The sequence below is a fragment of the Daucus carota genome, chromosome 3, assembly GCF_001625215.2.
Source record: "Daucus carota subsp. sativus chromosome 3, DH1 v3.0, whole genome shotgun sequence".
In the NCBI taxonomy this organism is placed as follows: Eukaryota; Viridiplantae; Streptophyta; class Magnoliopsida; order Apiales; family Apiaceae; genus Daucus; species Daucus carota.
In genome coordinates this window covers 34,223,296-34,243,388 of record NC_030383.2, presented here as the reverse complement: position 1 = coordinate 34,243,388, position 20,093 = coordinate 34,223,296, and the positions used below count along the sequence as shown (strand labels likewise).

At 44.2% G+C, this 20,093-nt stretch overlaps 1 protein-coding gene across 1 annotated transcript; it reads left to right on the top strand.

The window, feature by feature from the left end:
- The first annotated feature begins 14,561 nt into the window (after nt 1-14,561).
- On the top strand, nt 14,562-17,860 carry LOC108210541 (signal peptide peptidase-like 1). The gene is made up of 4 exons (XM_017381868.2): nt 14,562-14,700; nt 15,394-16,342; nt 17,005-17,205; nt 17,594-17,860. Exons 2-4 carry the CDS (start codon nt 15,545-15,547, stop codon nt 17,708-17,710), a joined length of 1,116 nt encoding a protein of 371 aa, XP_017237357.1. The 5' UTR covers nt 14,562-14,700; nt 15,394-15,544; the 3' UTR covers nt 17,711-17,860.
- The last annotated feature ends 2,233 nt before the right edge of the window (nt 17,861-20,093 follow it).

Sequence of the window (20,093 nt, the reverse complement as noted above, 5' to 3'; positions counted from 1 at the left end):
AGCCCGGTGTAAGAAACAAGAAATAATTCAGACGTAATTCCCACACATAATTATAAAACCAATTATATTAATTCAGCACAACCACCACAAGCCTTGAATATTTATCCCGAAATAAAAATTATTTTCCGCAAATACGTCCAAGCTTCCACAATTTTACTCCACTTTTCTAGCTTCCCACGTATGCCATGTCAGTTTGTGATAAGGCTGATCCCAATTATTTAGGGGTTTAATTCGAATTCGAATTGATTTGAATTGTAACAGAAAATCCCCTAAATAGGCGGTGCAGCTGTAGAGTCCTAGCCTGCCTCTACCTCTTCAGCCACCCACCTGGGCCTCGGGAAGCCCTGCGTCATCAAAGCCTTCTCCACGCCAAGCCAGTCACGGCACGCCACCTGGCGCAGCTGTCCCCCACTTCCCACAGCTATATATACACCTACACACAGCCTTGCCTTACTTTTTTATATCTCTCCAACTCTTCACTCTCCCACCTCTCACACTCGAAGCATCCCAGGCGCAGAGCTACTTCGTTTTTCCGGCGTTCTCTTCGGCTTTTCTTCTACTTCCGACCAAAGGTATGCTTCTTGACCTTCGGCTTTCCTTTTCATTACATTCATCCATGTTTGTGGCTAAATGCTTGTATGATCCATGCCTGTTTGTCTCTTCTCTGCTTTTCAATTGCTCACCTCGGTATGCGTGCACACACCCACATTTGTTCCTCTGAGGTTACTTCAGTAGATTAAACCGCCAATACGCTCTGCATGCCAGTATAGTTAGATATGTGCACTCGTTCTCTGAATGCACACACACCACATGCTTTGATTTGGCCCTGATTATGTTATGTGTATCCCGTGACCTGACTGCCACTCTCGGCGTTGCTGTGACGCCTTGTCGATTCGCAGCCCCAATTACGATTTTAGGCCATAAACCCTAGGTTCCCAATCAGCCTTCAGAGGAAACCCCTCTTTTGCGATCGAACTCCATTTGTGTGTCTTTATATGCCTTGGATGTTTTATTGTGTGATTTGCTGCGTTGTACTTGCTTAGATTGTAGCCTAGGGTAATTATTGGATGTTGACTGTTGCGGTTGGGGTTAGGGCTAGGATTAGGCTTTCCGCTCCGGGTCCCTTGTTGGGCTTCCCGAAGAAGATGAGCCATCCTCCGCGGCTTGTGCTGCCTCCTGTGAGGGATGTAATCCTCTCACACTTCAGGGATCCAACTGAAGCCTCTTCATTCCTCCTTCACACTCGTAGGGCTCCACCCTTGCAGCCCAGTCTTCCGCAAACCCCTTCTCCTTCTCCCTTTCTGTTTCTCTTTCTTCCAACCTCCCCTCATCTTGCTGTGTCCTTTCGTTAACCCATCCTTTCCTATTGTAGATGTCTCAAGGATCCATGTCCTCACACTCTTCTCAGTCTGCCACCAGCAAGGCTCCCGTTGTTGCGGTTGACACGGGATCCTCCTTTAGCCAGGACCTTCAACCTGCCCGGCCCAGTTTAGGGGTTAGCTCCAGAACCCGCTCCAGGCGCAATTTGGTGGTGAAGGAGCTCAACTGGACAACCTCTGAGTCTAGTAAGGCTGATGGGACCTCGGGCCTCCCGCTGGACCCTGCTGTTGAAGCCCTCGAGGGGAGCCCCGAAGAGACTGAACGGGAGGCTGAGGCTTCCGTGGAGGTGATCGAGCCTCCAGCTGTAGTCCTGGCCTGCGAGCATATGGACTCCATTATGACTCCTGTTCGGCTGCAGTCCCTATTGGAGTCCTGCAACCCTGGCTGCACCTTGGGGATCCCGAAGCCAGGAGAGAGGTGTCACCGCTTTGACACCCTCAAGCCAGGCACCGGCTACCCCAAAGCCGTGCTTTCCGCCCAGTTCTTCAGGCTGGGTTTGTCTCTCCCCCTCCATCCTTTCATCCTGGAGGTCTTGGACTTCTATGAGGTCTCCCCCATGCAGCTTACCCCCAACTCCTACCGCATGGCGGTCTGCCTCTACATCCTTTATGACATCCACCATGGGGTGAGGATGTCTGCTTTGGAGTTGGGCTGGTTCTTCCAGCTGAAACTTACTGGCAGGACCCCAGGGTTCTTCTACCTCACTGCCTGGAACACCCATCACAAGAAGGGCATCAAGGGTAACCGCCAGTCGATGTCGGACTGGCAGAAGCTCTTCCTTTACTGCTATGACTGCCCAGTCTACAGGAAGGACTTCAATCTCTCCCCCAGTAAGCCAGCTTTTCCTTAACCCATTGTCTAGTTCAGCCCTTTAAGGTTCCCGTTTAGTTTCCTTATGCTTGTATTTGTTGTAGACATGCCAGTGCAGACTCCTCTGGCGGGAGAGTCCCTTGAGAGGGCCAAGCATGTGTTGGGACTATCCACCGGGCTAGGTGATGGCTCCAGCCTGCTTACTCCAGAAAATCTGGAGAGGCTCGGTTTTTCCACTACGGTGGTAGATGCATCCCCCGTTGACGAGGGGGGTGCAGATGTGGAGGCAACGGGAAGCCCAGGTTTCCTCTTAGCTTGCACCCTATATGATATTTGCTTTATAAATTCCCTTCCTGCATGCTTTATGATTTTTATGCCATCTGCTATGCTTGCATCTCCCCATATTTCCGTATGTGTTTGCATATTATCTAATTGTTTCCCCTTGTTTCTTTCTGCAGATATGGCTTCCAACATTCCCAAATTCATCAAGCGCTCCACCAAATATGAGGATTTGTTCGGGGAGGCCTCCGATTCTCAGGCCCCTCTCCCTGTAAAGCCACTCTCTCAGCTCCCTTCCCCCTCTCTGGAGCAAAAGAAGACCTCCTCCGGGGGTCGCAAGCGGGACCCCTCCAAGACTGCTGAGGGGGGGTCTTCAGCTGAAGGCCGTACAAGCAAGAAGCCCAAGCTGGCCCTGGCACGTAGTTCTCCTGCTCCTTCCTCCACTCAGAAGACTCAGCTCTTTCAGAGGATGCTCTCCGACCAGGTATCTGAGGCCACTATCCGGGAGTGGGATAGGCTTTCCATTGCCGAGGCCACCCGAGACAAGATGGTGGCCAACGCCAAGAGCCTATTCCTCGACCTGAAGATGGGGGAGCATGTCGCCGATACCGCCCGGGTGAATGAAACTATGAGGGCGGACCTCAAGCAAGCCAGGGCTGATCTGGCTTCCGCTGTCAAGGAGAGGGACACCTTCCGGAAGGCCAACCTCAAGTTCAAGGAGGCGGAGGGCGAAGCTCGGCGGCTGAAGGAGAAGGAGGACATGGTGAGGAAGGGCCTTGAGGAGGAGGTCGACGGCCTGCGGAGGCAGGTCAAGGAGCTGGAGCTGCAGGTGAAAGGCCTTCAGGATGCAGCTGCCACCATGAAGGCTGGGAGGAAGGAGAGGGAGGCCACGATATTTGAGGCGGGGGTTGCCGCAGGAGTGAAAGACTGCGTGAAGTCGGCTTACCGCTTCTTTCCCGACAACGATTGGGCAAAGTTGGGGCCTGACGCCGCGGTGGCCCTGGAGGAAGCAAAGGCTGAGGATGAGGCCGGCATAGATAGGGCCCTGGCTGCTTCTCAGGGTCTCTCCGGTGACGGTGGCGACAAAGGGGTTACGGCTGAAGATCAGCCAAAGCCCGCAGAGCTGGTTTCTGCGGGTCTTGTGGTGACGCCCCCAGAAGGGGTTCCGGCCGTAGCCCCGGCGGTAGCCTCTCAGGACCCCCCGGCCGTTGATGAGAAGGACTCCTCCTCCCCTGCTGCTCTTTGACCTCCTCTCCCCCTGTTTTAATCAACCTTTTTAATTACGAATATTTTTGCTTGGCGCTTGTCGTCATGAATTGTTATTTTTGGATGAGGGTGCGGGCGCCTCGGAATGCCCCGCAAAATATTTTTTATTGCTACAAGGGCCTCCCCCTGTTGGTGTGGGGAGGAATTTCCCTTGTAGCTTATTTTATATGTAACTGCTTTCATTTCTTCATTCCTTGCCTTGTATGCCTTTCTTGTATTTCCTTGGATACTCTTGCGTTGGTCGCCTAACTCTTCCATGCAGGTAGAAAGGATGAATATAGGGGATAACCCTTGTACTGAAGGTGTACACATTGTCCACCTTCTGGGGGTTGCGACCCTTGGGGCCTTGTTCTCCAAGGTCGTTTCCTTCTTTGCGAATGTATGTTGATGTATGTGTTTGTGTTAACTCCCCAGTAGCGTATATAGAAGCACTTAGTCTTTTCCTTGCAGTAACCCATTTAGGCACGATTGAATCTGATCTCACATGTGTAAGAATCTAGGGATACCATTGGGTGTAAGCCTTAAAATGACCCCTAGGTGTAAGCCTTTAGAGTAGTCTCCAAGTATAAGTTTTGAGATAATTTTACAACGTAGGCCTTGTAATAATTCCTCCAAATAAGTTCTGAAGTAATTCCACGAAGTGAGCTTTTTAGTAATCCCACCAAGTTGGCCTTGTAATAACTTCACCAAGTAAGCCTTATGAGCCTGGATAGGCTTTAAACTCGAAAGCTGTGGTAAGCCTGAAACCTTGAAAGCCTCGATGGGCTTTAAACCTTGAAGGGCTACCGCAAGCCCAACACCATGAAAGCTTGAAAAGCTTTTGCCTTGAAAGCCTTGATAGGCTTGAAACCTTGAAAGCTTGAAAAGCTTTAGCCCTGAAAGCCTTGATAGGCTTGAAACCTTGAAAGCTTGAAAAGCTTTAGCCTTGAAAGCCTTGAAAAGCTTTAGCCTTGAAAGCCTTGATAGGCTTGAAACCTTGAAAGCTTGAAAAGCTTTAGCCTTGAAAGCCTTGATAGGCTTGAAACCTTGAAAGCTTGAAAAGCTTTAGCCCTGAAAGCCTTGATAGGCTTGAAACCTTGAAAGCTTGAAAAGCTTTAGCCTTGAAAGCCTTGAAAAGCTTTAGCCTTGAAAGCCTTGATAGGCTTGAAACCTTGAAAGCTTGAAAAGCTTTAGCCTTGAAAGCCTTGATAGGCTTGAGACCTTGAAAGCTTGAAAAGCTTTAGCCTTGAAAGCCTTGATAGGCTTGAAACCTTGAAAGCTTGAAAAGCTTTAGCCTTGAAAGCCTTGATAGGCTTGAGACCTTGAAAGCTTGAAAAGCTTTAGCCTTGAAAGCCTTGATAGGCTTGAAACCTTGAAAGCTTGAAAAGCTCTAGCCTTGAAAGCCTTGATAGGCTTGAAACCTTGAAAGCTTGAAAAGCTTTAGCCTTGAAAGCCTTGATAGGCTTGAGACCTTGAAAGCTTGAAAAGCTTTAGCCTTGAAAGCCTTGATAGGCTTGAAACCTTGAAAGCTTGAAAAGCTCTAGCCTTGAAAGCCTTGATAGGCTTGAAACCTTGAAAGCTTGAAAAGCTTTAGCCTTGAAAGCCTTGATAGGCTTGAAACCTTGAAAGCTTGAAAAGCTTTCTTTCCCACCGGTGCAGCCAAGTTATCAAGTTGTGTTTACGAGTTTTAGTGTTTTCGATTCCCAAATTTATTTGAATTTTAAGCCAAATGAGTAATGTTAATGATACGCCTACTACCCCCCGAGTTCTTTAGCATAATTTTAATTATGGTGGAGAACTAGATGCAATTGAAGCCCTAAATAATTTTTAAAGCATACATGGAGCATTCAATTAACAATCATGGTGAGCAAGCATACACAACATTTTCATAACGGGAAGCTGCGAAATTTTATTGAATCACATGGTAGAAATTGACATAGCATAATATTGGGGGGTGTAACGACACTACCCCCCGAGTGTCCTAGCAAATAAAGCAAATAGTAGCCTGATGATCTTCCTAAAAGCATAGCGATTACAACTAATAAATCGCCTTTATTTCCTGACCCTTAAGCCGAAGCCTACAGAAATACTACCCGGGTGAAGCTACTGGTAATACCTCTTTAAGTGTTGGGCGTTCCATGCCCGTGGTATGAGTCTTCCATCCATGTCTGTGAGGTGATAGGTACCTTCCCAAAGCACTGTTTTGATGATATATGGGCCTTCCCACTTTGCACCGAAGGCCCCATGAGCGGGAACCCTCATGTTAGGCATCATTCTTCTGAGAACTAGGTCTCCCGTTTTGAGGGGTCGAGCCCTTACTTTCTTGTCAAAATATTTACGGGTCCTCTGTTGATATGCAGCAAGTTTCAACTGAGCCGTATCTCGTACTTCTTCAATTAGATCTAAGTAGAGCCTGTGGTTGACTTCATTATTCTCAGGGTCGTAGTTATCCCTTCGAAAAGATCCTGCTCCCACTTCTACGGGAATCATGGCTTCACACCCGTATGTTAGGGTGAACGGGGTTTCGCCGGTGGTAGACCTTGGAGTGGTATTGTAAGACCACAACACCATGGTAAGTTCCTCCGGCCAGCATCCCTTTTTCTCTTCCAGTTTGGCTTTCAGGGTGTGCTTAATAATTTTGTTTACGGCCTCCGTTTGACCGTTGCTCTGAGGGTGGCACACCGCGGAGAAGCCTTTCTTTATGCCAAGGTTTTCACAGAAATTCATCATTTCATTGCTGTCAAATTGTTTCCCATTGTCTGATATGAGCTTGTAGGGAACCCCGTACCGACAGACGATCGCACGACAAACGAAGTCTACCAACTTCCTTGCAGTGATGGAAGCTAGGGGTTCAGCTTCAGCCCATTTAGTAAAGTAATCTACAGCCACGACTGCATATTTCACCCCTCCTTTCCCTTTTGGTAATTCACCAATCAGATCTATACCCCAAACAGCAAACGGCCAGGGGCTTGTCAGGGTCTTCAGGGGTACCGCGGGGCTCTTGTTTGTATTGGAGAACCTTTGGCAACTGTCACAGGCCCTGGCGAAGGCATGAGCATCCTTGTGGAGGGTAGGCCAGTAGTAGCCTTGACGGAGGATTTTGTGAGCGAGGGAGGCACCCCCCGAGTGATTCCCACAGATTCCCTCATGCACCTCGCGCATAATGTATTCGCATCTTATCCCAGCAACACACCTGAGGAGGGGCCGATTGAATCCCCTTTTGTAAAGAATTCCATCGTAAATTACATACTGGGCTGCCTTGTACCTCAATTTCCTGGCCTCATCTTTGTCCGTAGGCAGGGTTCCGTTGGCTATGTATTCATGGATTGGGGTTGTCCAGAGGTTAGTCTCATCAGCTTCAACATCCATGACTTCAATTTTGGGGATGCTAGGCTGATGCTGGATTTCGAGGGGGATCACCCCGAGCATGTGTGCATCCCTCTGAGAGCCTAATTTGGCTAAGGCATCAGCATCTGCATTCTCAGACCTTGGTATTTGCTCTAGCTTGATTTCTCTGAATTTCCCGATTAGTTCCTGGGCATACCGCATATAGAGATCGGTGCGGGGACCCCTAGCTTGGAAGCCTCCTCGGATGTGCCAGACTACCAGCATAGAATCACTGTAAACATTCATGTTTTCCACTCTCATTTCCAAGGCTAGCTTCAGGCCAGCTATTAGGGCTTCATACTCCGCGTCGTTGTTAGTGGCATGGAAGTCGAAATGAATGGAGCTTTGCAGCTTATGGCCTTCCGGACTGACTAAGACAATGCCAGCCCCGGCCCCATTTCCGTTTACGGCCCCATCGACGTACAGGTTCCACCAAGGGGAACAATTCTCAGGTATGGCTACTGAAGACTGGGGTTCAGGTATGCATTCCATCCCTTCGACTTCAAAAGTGGGTGGAAATTCCAAGATGAAGTCAGCTAGCGCTTGCCCCTTTATTGCGGTTCTAGGCTTGTACTCTATGTCAAACTGGCCTAGCTCGACTGCCCATTTCATGATTCTTCCCGAGGCTTCCGGCTTGTGCAAGACCTGTCTGAGAGGGAAGGATGTTCGTACTTCAATCTTGTGAGCCTGAAAGTAAGGCCTTAATTTGCGGGAAGCCAAAATTAGTGCATAGGCTAACTTCTCCATATTTGAGTAGCGGGTTTCAGCATCAAGTAATCTCTTGCTCACATAGTATACTGGCTGTTGGGCTTGCTCTTCCTCCTTGATCAGGACAGCGCTAATTGAGAACTCGGAAACCCCTAGGTAAAGGATCAAGGCTTCACCCTCCGTTGGCTTGGCCAACAGTGGCGGGCTTCCAAGTTGCTCCTTCAGCTTCAGGAAAGCAGCCTCACATTCTGTCGTCCATTCAAATTTTTGCCCCTTTTTTATGGCTGCAAAAAATTCTCTACATTTGTCTGAGGATTTTGAGATGAACCGGTTTAGGGCGGCGACTCGGCCTGTAAGGCATTGCACCTCCTTTACGTTCCTAGGCGACCTCATTTCAATTAAGGCCTTGATCTTCGCAGGGTTAGCTTCGATTCCCCTGTGATTGACAATGAAGCCCAAGAACTTGCCGGATTCAACCCCGAATACGCATTTTTGGGGATTCAACTTCATCCTGTAATCCCTCAGTATGTCGAACATTTCTGATAAGTGTGTAACATGATCGTAAGCTTCCTTTGATTTTACTAACATGTCATCTACATACACTTCCATAGTCTTTCCAATCTGATCTTTAAACATCTTATTGACCAGCCTCTGATATGTAGCCCCAGCATTTAGTAACCCAAACGGCATGCCTATATAGCAATAAAGCCCCCTGTCGGTGATGAAGGAAGTGTGTTCCTGATCTGGCTCGAACATGGGGATCTGATTGTAGCCCGAGTAGGCGTCCATGAAGCTTAACAGTGCATGCCCCGCAGTGGAATCCACCAACTGGTCAATTCGAGGGAGCGGGAAGCTGTCCTTAGGGCAAGCCTTGTTCAGATCGGTAAAGTCTATGCAAGTCCTCCATTTTCCGTTAGGTTTTTTCACCAACACTGGGTTCGCTAACCACGTGGGGTAAAAAGCTTCCTTCACTAGGCCTGCTTTCAATAGTCGGTCTACCTCTTCTTGAAGAGCGGTAGCCCTCTCCCCGCTAATTGGTCTTCTCTTCTGTCTAACTCCCTTCCTGTCTGGGTCAATATTGAGGTGGTGGCACATGACTTCTGGGTGAATCCCGATCATATCCGAATGGTTCCAAGCGAAGACGTCCAGATTATTCTTTAAGAACGCGGTCAGGGTTTCCCTTAGGTCCGGCCCCAATTGCTCCCCAATTTTTAGTTCTTTAGTGGGGTCGGACTCATCCACCAAGATGGACAGGGTATCCCCAGCTGCTCCGGTCTTCACCTGGGTTTCCGGCATCCTTGGGTCGAGGTCGATCTCAACGGTAGCCTCTTTGTTGCCACCCTCTTGGGGTTGCGTACCCAGGATTTCATGAACGGGAAGCCGTGTTCGGTTTCCAAGTTGATAGGTTACCATAGCACTATTGAAGTCACAAGGTGCCTCGCACTCATCTTCTTGCATTTTATTTTGGGGCTGATTTTGATATTCCCCTTCGAAGTCGCTGTCAGTAGCATCTTCCACAATTCCTTCAACCAGGGTTTCAGCTGTATCAATATTCTTTGTTGGGAGTGCATCCGTGGGTGCAAGCCCTTCATGCACTGCATGCGAGGTTTCTAGATAAGGATCTTCCCCCGGATGTTGCACGATAATCACCATGTTGCAGGTTGCTTTCACAAACTTTATTAAAACCCTTCCCTGAGCCTTGGTTTCAGGTTCCTCTTCTATATCCACCTGCTTGTAACAGCTCTCCGGGATGTCTTCATCCATTTGTTGGGCTTCTTTACAGGCTTTTACTGCCGACCTCAAAGCCTTGCTATAACATTCCCGGGAGTCAGCTTGACATCCTCGTACACATCCTACCCCATTGGGGGTTGGGAACTTCATGGATAGGTGGTATATTGAGGTTACAATCCGCATGTCCCTTAAAATAGGTCTGCCCAGGATCCCGTTATAGGAGATGTCTTCGTTCACTACCATGAACTCTGCAACCTGAGTGACAGCTCGGGGTTCCATTCCAAGGGTGATCGGGAGTCTTACCCTTCCAACAATCTGGACAGCATTCCCCGTGAAACCATACAACTCATTATAGCAAGCCATCATATCCTTATCCGCCATTTTCATTCTTTGATACGCATTGTAGGCCAAGATATTGACAGAGCTTCCGTTATCGACGAGAAGCCTGTGTACATTGACATTTCCGATCACGGCTGTTACCACCAGGGCATCACTATGAGGATGGTGTACCGCGCGTGCATCCCCCTCAGTGAAGGTAATGTCCATAGTCTCCCCTTTGAACATTTTGGGAGGCCTTTCAGACAGATGGCACACATTGGTTAAGGGCGGCCCTCGGGCTTCCCGTACATATCTCTTCATAGCACTGCGTCCCTGGCCTCCCACGAAGGGTCCTCCGATGATCATTCGTACACTGCCAGCCCGGGTGTTACGGTTGGCTTCTTGGTTATTTGTCCTTTCAGCTCTCTTTTCCTTATATTTCTTAGCCTCTTGGGCTACAAACTCCGTCAGGTATCCTGTTCTGATAAGATCCTCTATGTGGTCTTTAAGATGAACACATTCCGCCGTGTCATGTCCGTTCAAATCGTGGAAAGCACAATATTTTCCCTGATCTTTCTTTCCAGGGGGTCCACTTCGAAAGGGCTTCCGGAAGAGTCTCGCCTTGTCTCCGACCTCAAAAATGTGATCTATAGAAGCCGTTAGTGGCGTGTATTCGTGGTACCTCGCTTCTCTTGCCTTTCTCATTGTCAACCTTGACTTGTCGAAGCCCTGCAAGCTGGTTGTGTTCACGGTAATGGGCGAGGTCTTGCCATCTCGGCTCGAGGATTTTTCACCAGCAGGCCTTACGTAGGGATTCCTCTTGTAGGTGTTCCTCCTATCGGGGCTGTAAGACCTATCCCTCTTGTTTTTCCAGCTGCTCCGGCTTTCAGATTTTGACTCCTTTTTCAACTTAGCTAAGGATTCCTCGATCACCTTATGGGGTTCAGCTCTAGCAAAGAAGTCCGCTAGGGTTTCAGGCTCTCGCCCTTGCAACTCCTTCCAAAAATCTGTTCCGGGCCTTACCCCCGCTATCAAGAAGTTCTTCAGGGTTTCCTTTGAAGTGGGTCTAACCCGGGGTACTTCTGCGTTGAAGCGCTTGAAATACTCTCTCAATGTCTCATGTTCCTTCTGCTTAATATTAGCCAGGGTGTTGGCAGGTGGGGCGTAAGTGACGGAAGCCCTGAATTGTCCCACAAACAGTTCGCACATTTTCCTCCAAGAGCTGATGGAATCAGCGGGAAGCCTCTTGAACCAGTGATGAGCGTCATCCCTGAGGGTTGCAGCCAACAAGCGACATTTTGTGAGGTCTGGAATCTGGTAGACCTCCATCTCAGTATCGAACCGGCTAAGATACTCCACGGGATCCGTGGTTCCGTTAAATCGCAGGTCGCCCACCCCCCTGTAGATACGAGGTAGGGGTGACTCCCTAACCTTCTTAGTAAAGGGTGACTTTACGGTAAGCTCGGCTTTCGACTTCTTATCGGCCTTCACCTTCTTTAGGGCTTCCAACAGTTCTTCCATCTTGCATTTATCATCCCCATCATCAAGTGCAACCTCATAGTCATCATCCAGGGGCTGATCTTTCTTTTTGCTTACTTCATTATCATTGTGCGACCCTGAGCTTTCCTCATCGTCATGAATGGAGATAACCTTTGACGGCCTTTGGTTTTTATCCTTTGACCGAGCTTCAGACACGGGCTTCTCCTGTCGCTGACTGGGAGGAGCCCTATGTTGCGAGCCTTCAGGTACATCCCCGTTAGGGGCCTTGTTGCCAAGCCTGTGCCGCAAGTCTTGCTCGGTCAGTTTCCTCCCAAGGCGGTCGAACACACTAGCAGCCTGTGAGTGCTCTCTATCATCCATCTCGGGGTTAGCTTCTTTCTCAGGGTTGCCACCTTCTTTCCTGCCGCCTTCTGCACCGAAATCTAGCTTGGTGGGAGTCACCTTGCTAGCCCTTTTCGACCTTGCTGACTTTCTTTTCAAGGAGGCAATCCTCCTACTCATCCTCTTCATTTTTGCCTTCATCTCCTCGCGGGTTAGTTCTCCGCTTGGAACATCACTTTCATCCTGCGTAGCGCCCTCCGGCGTCTTGGGGTTTTCAGTGTTTTCGGGAATTTCTGACATCTCTCCTCTCTAAGATCAGTAATCCCCTCCTTCTAGCGCCAAAAAGTGTTGTGAGAGGAATTGATACAACACCCCCAGAACCGTATAGCACAATTATAGGGATATCTATTACAACTACGAAAATCACGGCTAGCTCTTAGGGGCTACCGTTAACATAAACTAACAGAATTAGTGAGAAACAAGTATGTTTAAGGGCTGAGCTTGCAAAGAACCAAACAACGAGGCCGGAATTATGGAATTCCGTCCTGCAATTGCCCGGAAATATCTGTCACAAAGGTTACACGTGCCTCTCTTTAGAGTGTAGAACTCGTGAATAATGATCCTCGTCCCTCTGCAAGATGCCTACATACCCTATATTTATAGGGATCAAGCCCATGTAGTTCTCGATTTAGGACTCTGAAGAGATAAGCTCTTATCCCCTCTAGTTTAGGATAAAACAGCCTTCTTTCAGTAGTTATCCAGCGGTATCCTACTCCAAGTAGGTCACTTGAAGCCTTCATCTTGCATGATTATCCGAATATTCTTGAATTATCTTCCCCTATTGTAATTATCTTCATAATAACTGTATTTATCCCTTAATTCGTAGATAAATAATAGCTGATACACTCCCAATATGTCTCCAATTCGTCCCTCTTAAAACAGGGAAGAAGAGTCCTGCTTGGAGTCTGCCTGCCATTCTGCCCAGGCGGCGGAAGCCCTGCCAGCGGCATCCCCTAGCTGCACCCCCTAACTGCAAACCAAGATGCACTTAGCGGTAACCCCTAGCAGCGGTAACCCCTAAAGCGCCTTCAGGTGCAACCCCATTCTGATGGCAGTCTTCATTATGCTTCCAATGCAAGTCCATATACCTTCTTGTACACCTTCAATGATTCACCCAGCTATGGTGAAGCCCATTATCCTTAACCAAATGATTCCAATAAGCCCAAGTGAAGCCCAAATAATATGATGGGCTATAAAATAAGCCCAGGGAGGTTTTATGGCACAACATACACTATATTAGTTTTTTATATATAAACACACGTAGATGCCGGGAGTAAGTCGCATCCTTAACCTAAATTTAATAAAAAATCAAAATCTCAATTATTACACTGATCTTTGTTAGCTGCTAGTTTTATAATCTAAACATTAAAAAAAGCGTGTTACTTATGATATTGTTACAATAATATTAATTTATTATTTTCTAATTAATTATTATTGTAAAATCCAAATTAAACTCAAAAATGAAACAAAATTTAAAAAAATCCGAGAGATCAGAGCTAAGTATTTTGTTTCAATCTTCGAAATTAAACCTGAACCGAACTCAAACATAATAGATCAAATTTGAATTTTATGAAATCTGAACCGACCCGACTAGTCATCATCCACCCAACCAAGCACTCGTTCTCGTGATTTTGATCGAAGAAGAACCGAAAAAACACGGCATTATTAAGTTTAATTTTATTATATTAACTGAAATTCAAGTATTTAAAAACGATAACTCTTGTCTCGAAAAATAAAAAATTGATTGCTGAGCATCTCGAAGGGTGATAACAAAAACTGTTAGCTAAAATATAATAAAATAATGATTATATAAATTTTTACCTAAGGGGAAGGGTAGACACTCCAATAGTATTATGTATAATATGGTTGCTAAAATTATACCTAAAAGGTTTGTCGGGTCAACAAATATAGCCAATCAATCTATAATTTTTGCTAAAGGGAATATGTTTGGAGTCCAAAACTTTTATATATTCTCTAAAAATTGACACCTAAATGTTATGTAGACAATTTAGCTAAAGGTTTTGTTCCCTTGAAAATTCTCCTGAAGTAAAAAGGTAAAACAAAATAACATGAGGCGTAAAAATGGGTGAAAACGGAAATCTCCACATCATCCCTGCCCACGAGTAGGGGTGAGCAAAACCGAACCGGAACCGAAAAACCGGACCGAACCGTGTAAATTCGGTTCGGTTCGGTCCTAATTTTCTGAAAGTTCGGTCCATTCGGTCCGGACCGAATAGACCGAAATAAAGTTCGGTCCGGTCCGGTCCGTAAAAAATTATTTCGGTCCGGACCGAATAGACCGAATTGTCCAAAATATATATAATTTTAATTCATATTTATATTATATATGTATCTTATATGTTATAATTATAATATCTAGTTTGTAAATTTAATTATATGTATCTTTAATGTATTGGGGGTGATTAATTAATATGAAAATTTTAAAATAAATCATAAATTTTAGTTAAAAAATATAATATTTTTTTATTTTTAAAATAATTTCGGTTCCTTCGGTCCGGACCGGACCGAACCGAATTATTTCGGTTCGGTCCGGTTCGGTCCATTATAAAACTTCGGTCCGGTTCGGTCCAAAAAAAATCTAAACTTCGGTTCTCGGTCTATTCGGTTCGGTCCGGTTTTGGACCGAACCGACCGAATGCTCACCCCTACCCACGAGGCTCTCGTCCTCGTGCAATTGAATTTTGATCTAAGAAAAGGAGAAAAAACACGGTATTGTTAATTTTAATTTTATTTTATCAACTAAAATTTAAGTATTTAAAAACGAAAACTCTTGTCCCGAAAAACAAAAATTGATTGCTTAGTGGACTAAAAAGGTAAATAAAATAACATGACGCGTAAAAATGGGCGAAAACGGAAATCTCCACATCAATGGTGCTTTAATTTGGACTTTGTACTACACTCTCATCAACGATTCGCCTGCGATATTTTCTCTAGTCCAATGTAAGTCCATCTCATCTTTCATCAATTTTACACAATCATGTCGATGTATATATAATTTTTCTCAATTATTTAAAGAATTCTCGATTGCTTCGTTTTAGATCCACTGAGCTCAACAAACAAGCCTGTTTAATTTCATTTTTCTGATTGTGTTATTGTGTAATTCATCTGTTTACAGTCCTTGATTGCTTGAATTGAAGAAAATATCTGTTTATTTTAGAGTATTAGTGAATCAATTCGTGTAAGTATTGTATTTACGTTTTGCAAGCCCTAGATATTCAGGTTTTTGTGTGTATTTGAGTTTTGTGGATTGAGATATTGGACTAATTTTGTGTTGTGGTTGTAGATATATTTGTTGATTCAGGTTTTCGTTTTTACCAAAAGTTGGAGATATTGTGGATATACTGATATACATTAGAAATGATATATTTGGGGTTTTGTGTGGAGTATTAATTTTTAGTTGAGATAGTCCATTGATTGAAACATCGATGCTATATGGTATTGCCTAAATTTGTGTTTTGGAGCTAGGATGTAGGAAATTGAAATATGAGCTATATTGATGAAACGAGCAAGCTAAAAATGGGGTTGTTTATCTGGTGTTGTGTGCATGTGCCATACCGCATTGTGTTTAGGGAGTACATTGGATACAAATTTTAACCAAGCTTTTGGTTTTGGTCCTTTTGGATGGTGTTGCAGGTTGCATGGATTTCAGGCGGTAAATTAATTACTTTTACGAGTGGGCTTAGTTTTAAAGGCTTGTAACTGGAATGTGCGTTTGGTTTATATATTGATGCACATAAAGAAACTGTGAGCTTCAAGCTTCATTAGACGTTCAAATATTGTCAAGATGGAACCTCTGTGGAAGCTTGTATACTTGTTAGAGCCGGCTCCTGTCACCCTCATTTTGACCGCAGTAGCTGTGACATTTGGATCTGCCTTTCGAGCTTTAAATTATGGGAAAGATATGGAGAAAAATCGTGACATGTCAGAAGCAACCATCACTTTGGACAGATCACAAGCTCTTATGATACCTGTAATGAGCTCTTGTAGCTTGCTTTTGATGTTCTACTTATTCTCTTCCGTTTCACAACTCCTCACTGCTTTCACTACAATTGCATCCGCATCATCTCTGTACTTCTTTCTGTCACCTTTTATTGCTCACCTGAAGTCACGTTTTGGTTTGGCGGACCCACACGTATGTCGGTGTTGCTCCAAGGCCTTTACACGGATTGAAGGGCTTCTTTTGTTGCTGTGCTCTGCAATTGTTGTGGCATGGCTTATATCTGGGCATTGGTTGTTAAACAACTTGTTGGGAATCTCTCTTTGTGTTGCATTTGTGAGTCACGTGCGTCTTCCCAACATTAAAATATGTGCAATGCTCCTTGTCTGTCTGTTCGTTTATGACATATTTTGGGTCTTTTACTCTGAAAGGATTTTTGGTGCAAATGTGATGGTTTCAGTAGCTACTCAGCAAGCATCCAACCCTGTTCACACAGTGGCTAATAGCTTGAGTCTTCCTGGTTTGCAAATGATCACGAAAAAGCTGGAGTTGCCGGTTAAGATTGTGCTCCCAAGAAATTTGTTAGGTGGTATAGTTCCTGGAAATAGTGCTAGTGACTTCATGATGCTTGGTCTTGGCGACATGGTAAAAACATCTTATTTCAATTAATCTAGTTGTCTACATGAATTTAGGGGGCTTAAGCCCTACTTCATATACTAAATTGCTGCATGTTGTTGCATTGCGTGTTCAGTTAATCATATTGTTGGGCTTTGCTGAAATCTGGTAGCATTGTTGTGATCACAATAATATGAATATTTTTTATAAAGGTGCAATAATATGATTTGTTTGCCTGTTACTACATATTGTTAATCCTGGAAGTCTTGAAGCAACGCAATATACATGTCAGGTTGTACCTTTGATTTAAATTTATATGCACTTTGTCATATTTTAACAGTAATAATCCCCGTGATTGAATCTCTTCCAATCATGTACATGCAATCCTCATAATCTTTAACTTTTAGCCATGTCTGGGTACTATTATCGAGCAACTCGCGTCATGTGTAAAAGCACCAAGAAAAAATGAAATATTCGGATTTTTTCAATTTTTTGTATCAGCAATAGAGAAGTACATGATTAGTAGTTTTCATTAGTATAATACCAGTGTTCTGAGTTTATACAGTAAAGACTACCTATGTTTTATTCAGTTCTCAAAATTTGCAAAGGAATGTTACACTGTAATCTTTTCACTCTTTAGTTTTCTCAGTGCCTTGCTGAAGCATTTTTCATAAACTCTGCTGTGTTGACAGGCTATTCCTTCGATGCTTTTAGCACTAGTTCTTAGTTTTGATCATAGAAAGGGGAAGGTTTCTGTGAGTCCCTTGGATATACAGTCTTCTAAAGGACATAAATACATCTGGTATGCCCTCTCCGGATATGCAATAGGTCTGATAACTGCTTTGTCAGCTGGTCTTTTGACACACTCTCCTCAACCGGCCCTGCTGTATCTGGTATACAATCTCTTACCTTTTATTAATGATCATAAATATATCCTATGTCCACAATGCTCTTCACCCCCTCTCTCTTGCACCTTTTTGTTAGTTGATACTGGGGGGAATAGTCAATAGAGGAGGTATACAACAACATTCCGATTTACTTCCATTAACATATCAATCTTACCTGGTAATGGGGATAATTTGAAGCTCAGAGATCTTTTTTGTCTATAAGATGTTTCGTATGGGATTATAAAGCATGTGTCTGCAGTCAGCATCTGTAGAATTATAGTGTTTCTTGTATCTTTATGCATATCCATGACTTGCCGTATTGAGATTGGAAAAGTAATATATAGAACATGAATTATAATCGCTGATTTTTTTCTTTGATTAAATTAAATAATAGGTGCCGTCTACTCTTGGGCCTATAGTAGTTATATCATGGATGAGAAGAGAGTTGACAGAGCTTTGGGAAGGAACACCGCCAAACATGAACGACAAAGTTCATTTAACTGAAGTGTAGATTATATAATTTCATGATTTGTTCATGTGATACTATCCTCAGCTCTTTCATGCCCAGCTGACTGGCGCCTGTAAATGTTGATGGGACAATGTTTGCCTTGAGGTGACAAATTAACTTCAAGATCATGAGAAAGAAATTTGCTTAGGTTCATACTTGCATTTAGTTAAAGTCTAAAAACTTCCCAACATTACAATGTTATATTCGTCACCGGAGCAGTTGCAAATTTTTTTATCATTGAATTATTAATTATTTAACACTATTTGTAAAAAACAGTATATTATATCAAATTTTAAGTGTGAAATGTAAATATATATCAACCGAATAGTGATACTGTAAAATGTACTAGCCTTAAACCTGTTCTTGATCATATAATTTTAAATTTATTATATATTATATATATAATTTAAATTTTAACATTATTTTATTAGTGTTTTAGTATTAATTAATTGAAATTTTATGAAGTTATATTAACAAATGGCTCATGTTCAAGAGAGAATCATTAGAAAGAGCTTTCATAGAACTCTTACCTTATTTCTAGTATTAGTTAGGGTTCTGCAGCAGAACCTCACATGCGAAAAATGATAATATATATGTATAACGATCTGTACTTTTGTATTGATAAATAAATATCATTATTTGATCGAAATATGTTGAATATTATTTTATCAATTATTTAGCTCTAAATGATTTTCTGTTTATAATTAGTTGCGGGTTTATTATTAAATTTAAAACTATTTCAAAAAATTATGAAAATTTCATTTTATTAATTTTTGATTATTGCAGGAATTTTAAAATTATTTCGGGAATTTTTCGAATTATTTTTACTCGTAGAATGTTTTGTTATTTAATCAAAATCGGTTTGAAACTGAGCAGGTAGGGGCGCGTGTCCAATTCCAGGACACGTGTTCGTTTTCTACGACTCACTCAGCAACGTGGCTAATTCTCATGTTTTTAGTTAAAAAAGAAAATCAAGGAAAAACAAAAACAAAAACTCTAGATCATCTCCCTCTCCCTCTTTCCGTGCTCTCCCGGTAATCACTTTCCCCACCGCCCTCTTCTTTTTCTTCTCTCTTTCTACTTCTCTCCCCCGATTTCCCCTTGTTCCTCCCTCTTCCCTCGCGCTGCCGGCAGCCATCACCGCTGTTGCTTCTCCACCGCCATCAGTTTCTCTCTTCTTTTCTCTCCCTCTTCGTTTTGCTGGACTATCTTTATTGTATGTATGTATATATATGTATGTTTATATTCCAGATTTGCCACCTCTTCTCCTGTGCTCATGTTTTGGCTTTTATACTGCTGTCCTCACGTGCTTTGCATGTGTCACCACCTTGGGCTCTTTGTCGTGGGTTGTGTCCTTTTAATGGGCTGTCTCTTTCCCGGGCTGAGGCCCAAGATTTGTCCCCCCTTAAGTTGGACTGATCTTTAGATGAGCCTACAAGAGTCCGTGCTGTGTTTTGCTTTTTATTTCTGTTTCTTTGATTTGAATTTTCCAAATTTTCGTGATGACTTTTTGACCACTTCCGCCTCTTGACTTGACCTCTGCCTTGGGACTGACTATTTGTCTTGATTAAATACTTTCCTTTTGATTTCCCCACGCCATCTCCATCTTTTCTTCTGTACACCCTTTACTCTCCCCTCTCCACTTCTTCTCAGTTCATCGTACTAGGTATTCTCTTACTCCCCTATCTTATTTTTCTTTTTCTTTTTCTTTAATCATGGCTTCCCTTGCAAGAACCTCGCGATCTTCTTCGGCTACCGAGACTGATTCCGTCTACGATGGGGGCGATGTGTTTAGTGGCTTAAGTCCTCTGGAGCCCTTTCATGTCCCTCACCCTTCTTCCCACAGCCTTGCTACCTTTACTGGTGCTCTTGAGTCTTCTAAGAACGAAAGCCCCCCTAAAAACAGAACTCGCACAACCCGTTCCCAAAACAGACCCTTGACCCTTCCTTCTTGTCTTCCGAATGATTTGCACAGAGTTTTTGGGTCCACCTCGTCTTATAATTATCGGAGCGTTCTTACCTCGGAGTCTTCTGAATTGGCTGAGTTGGAAGATTATGGGATTGTGGGTGAGGGTTACACTTTTCATTTGCCCGGACCCACAGATGGTATGTGGCGTTCGCCTCGGAGCGATTGGCAGTCCATCCCCTTGTTGTTCTTTAAGTATGGGCTGCGATTACCCATGCACCCACTCTTTTCTGCTGTTCTTGAAGTTTTGGGATGTGGCCTTGGGCAATTGTCACCAAATGCTGTGATCCAAATTGCGGGGGTGGCTGCTCGGAGTCATGAGCTCAAGAAAATACCCACTGTTGACTTGCTGCTATCTATTTTCCAGTTTAAAATTTCCGGAGGGCAATTGTATCTAGATAAAAAACCCCGGCGCACTCG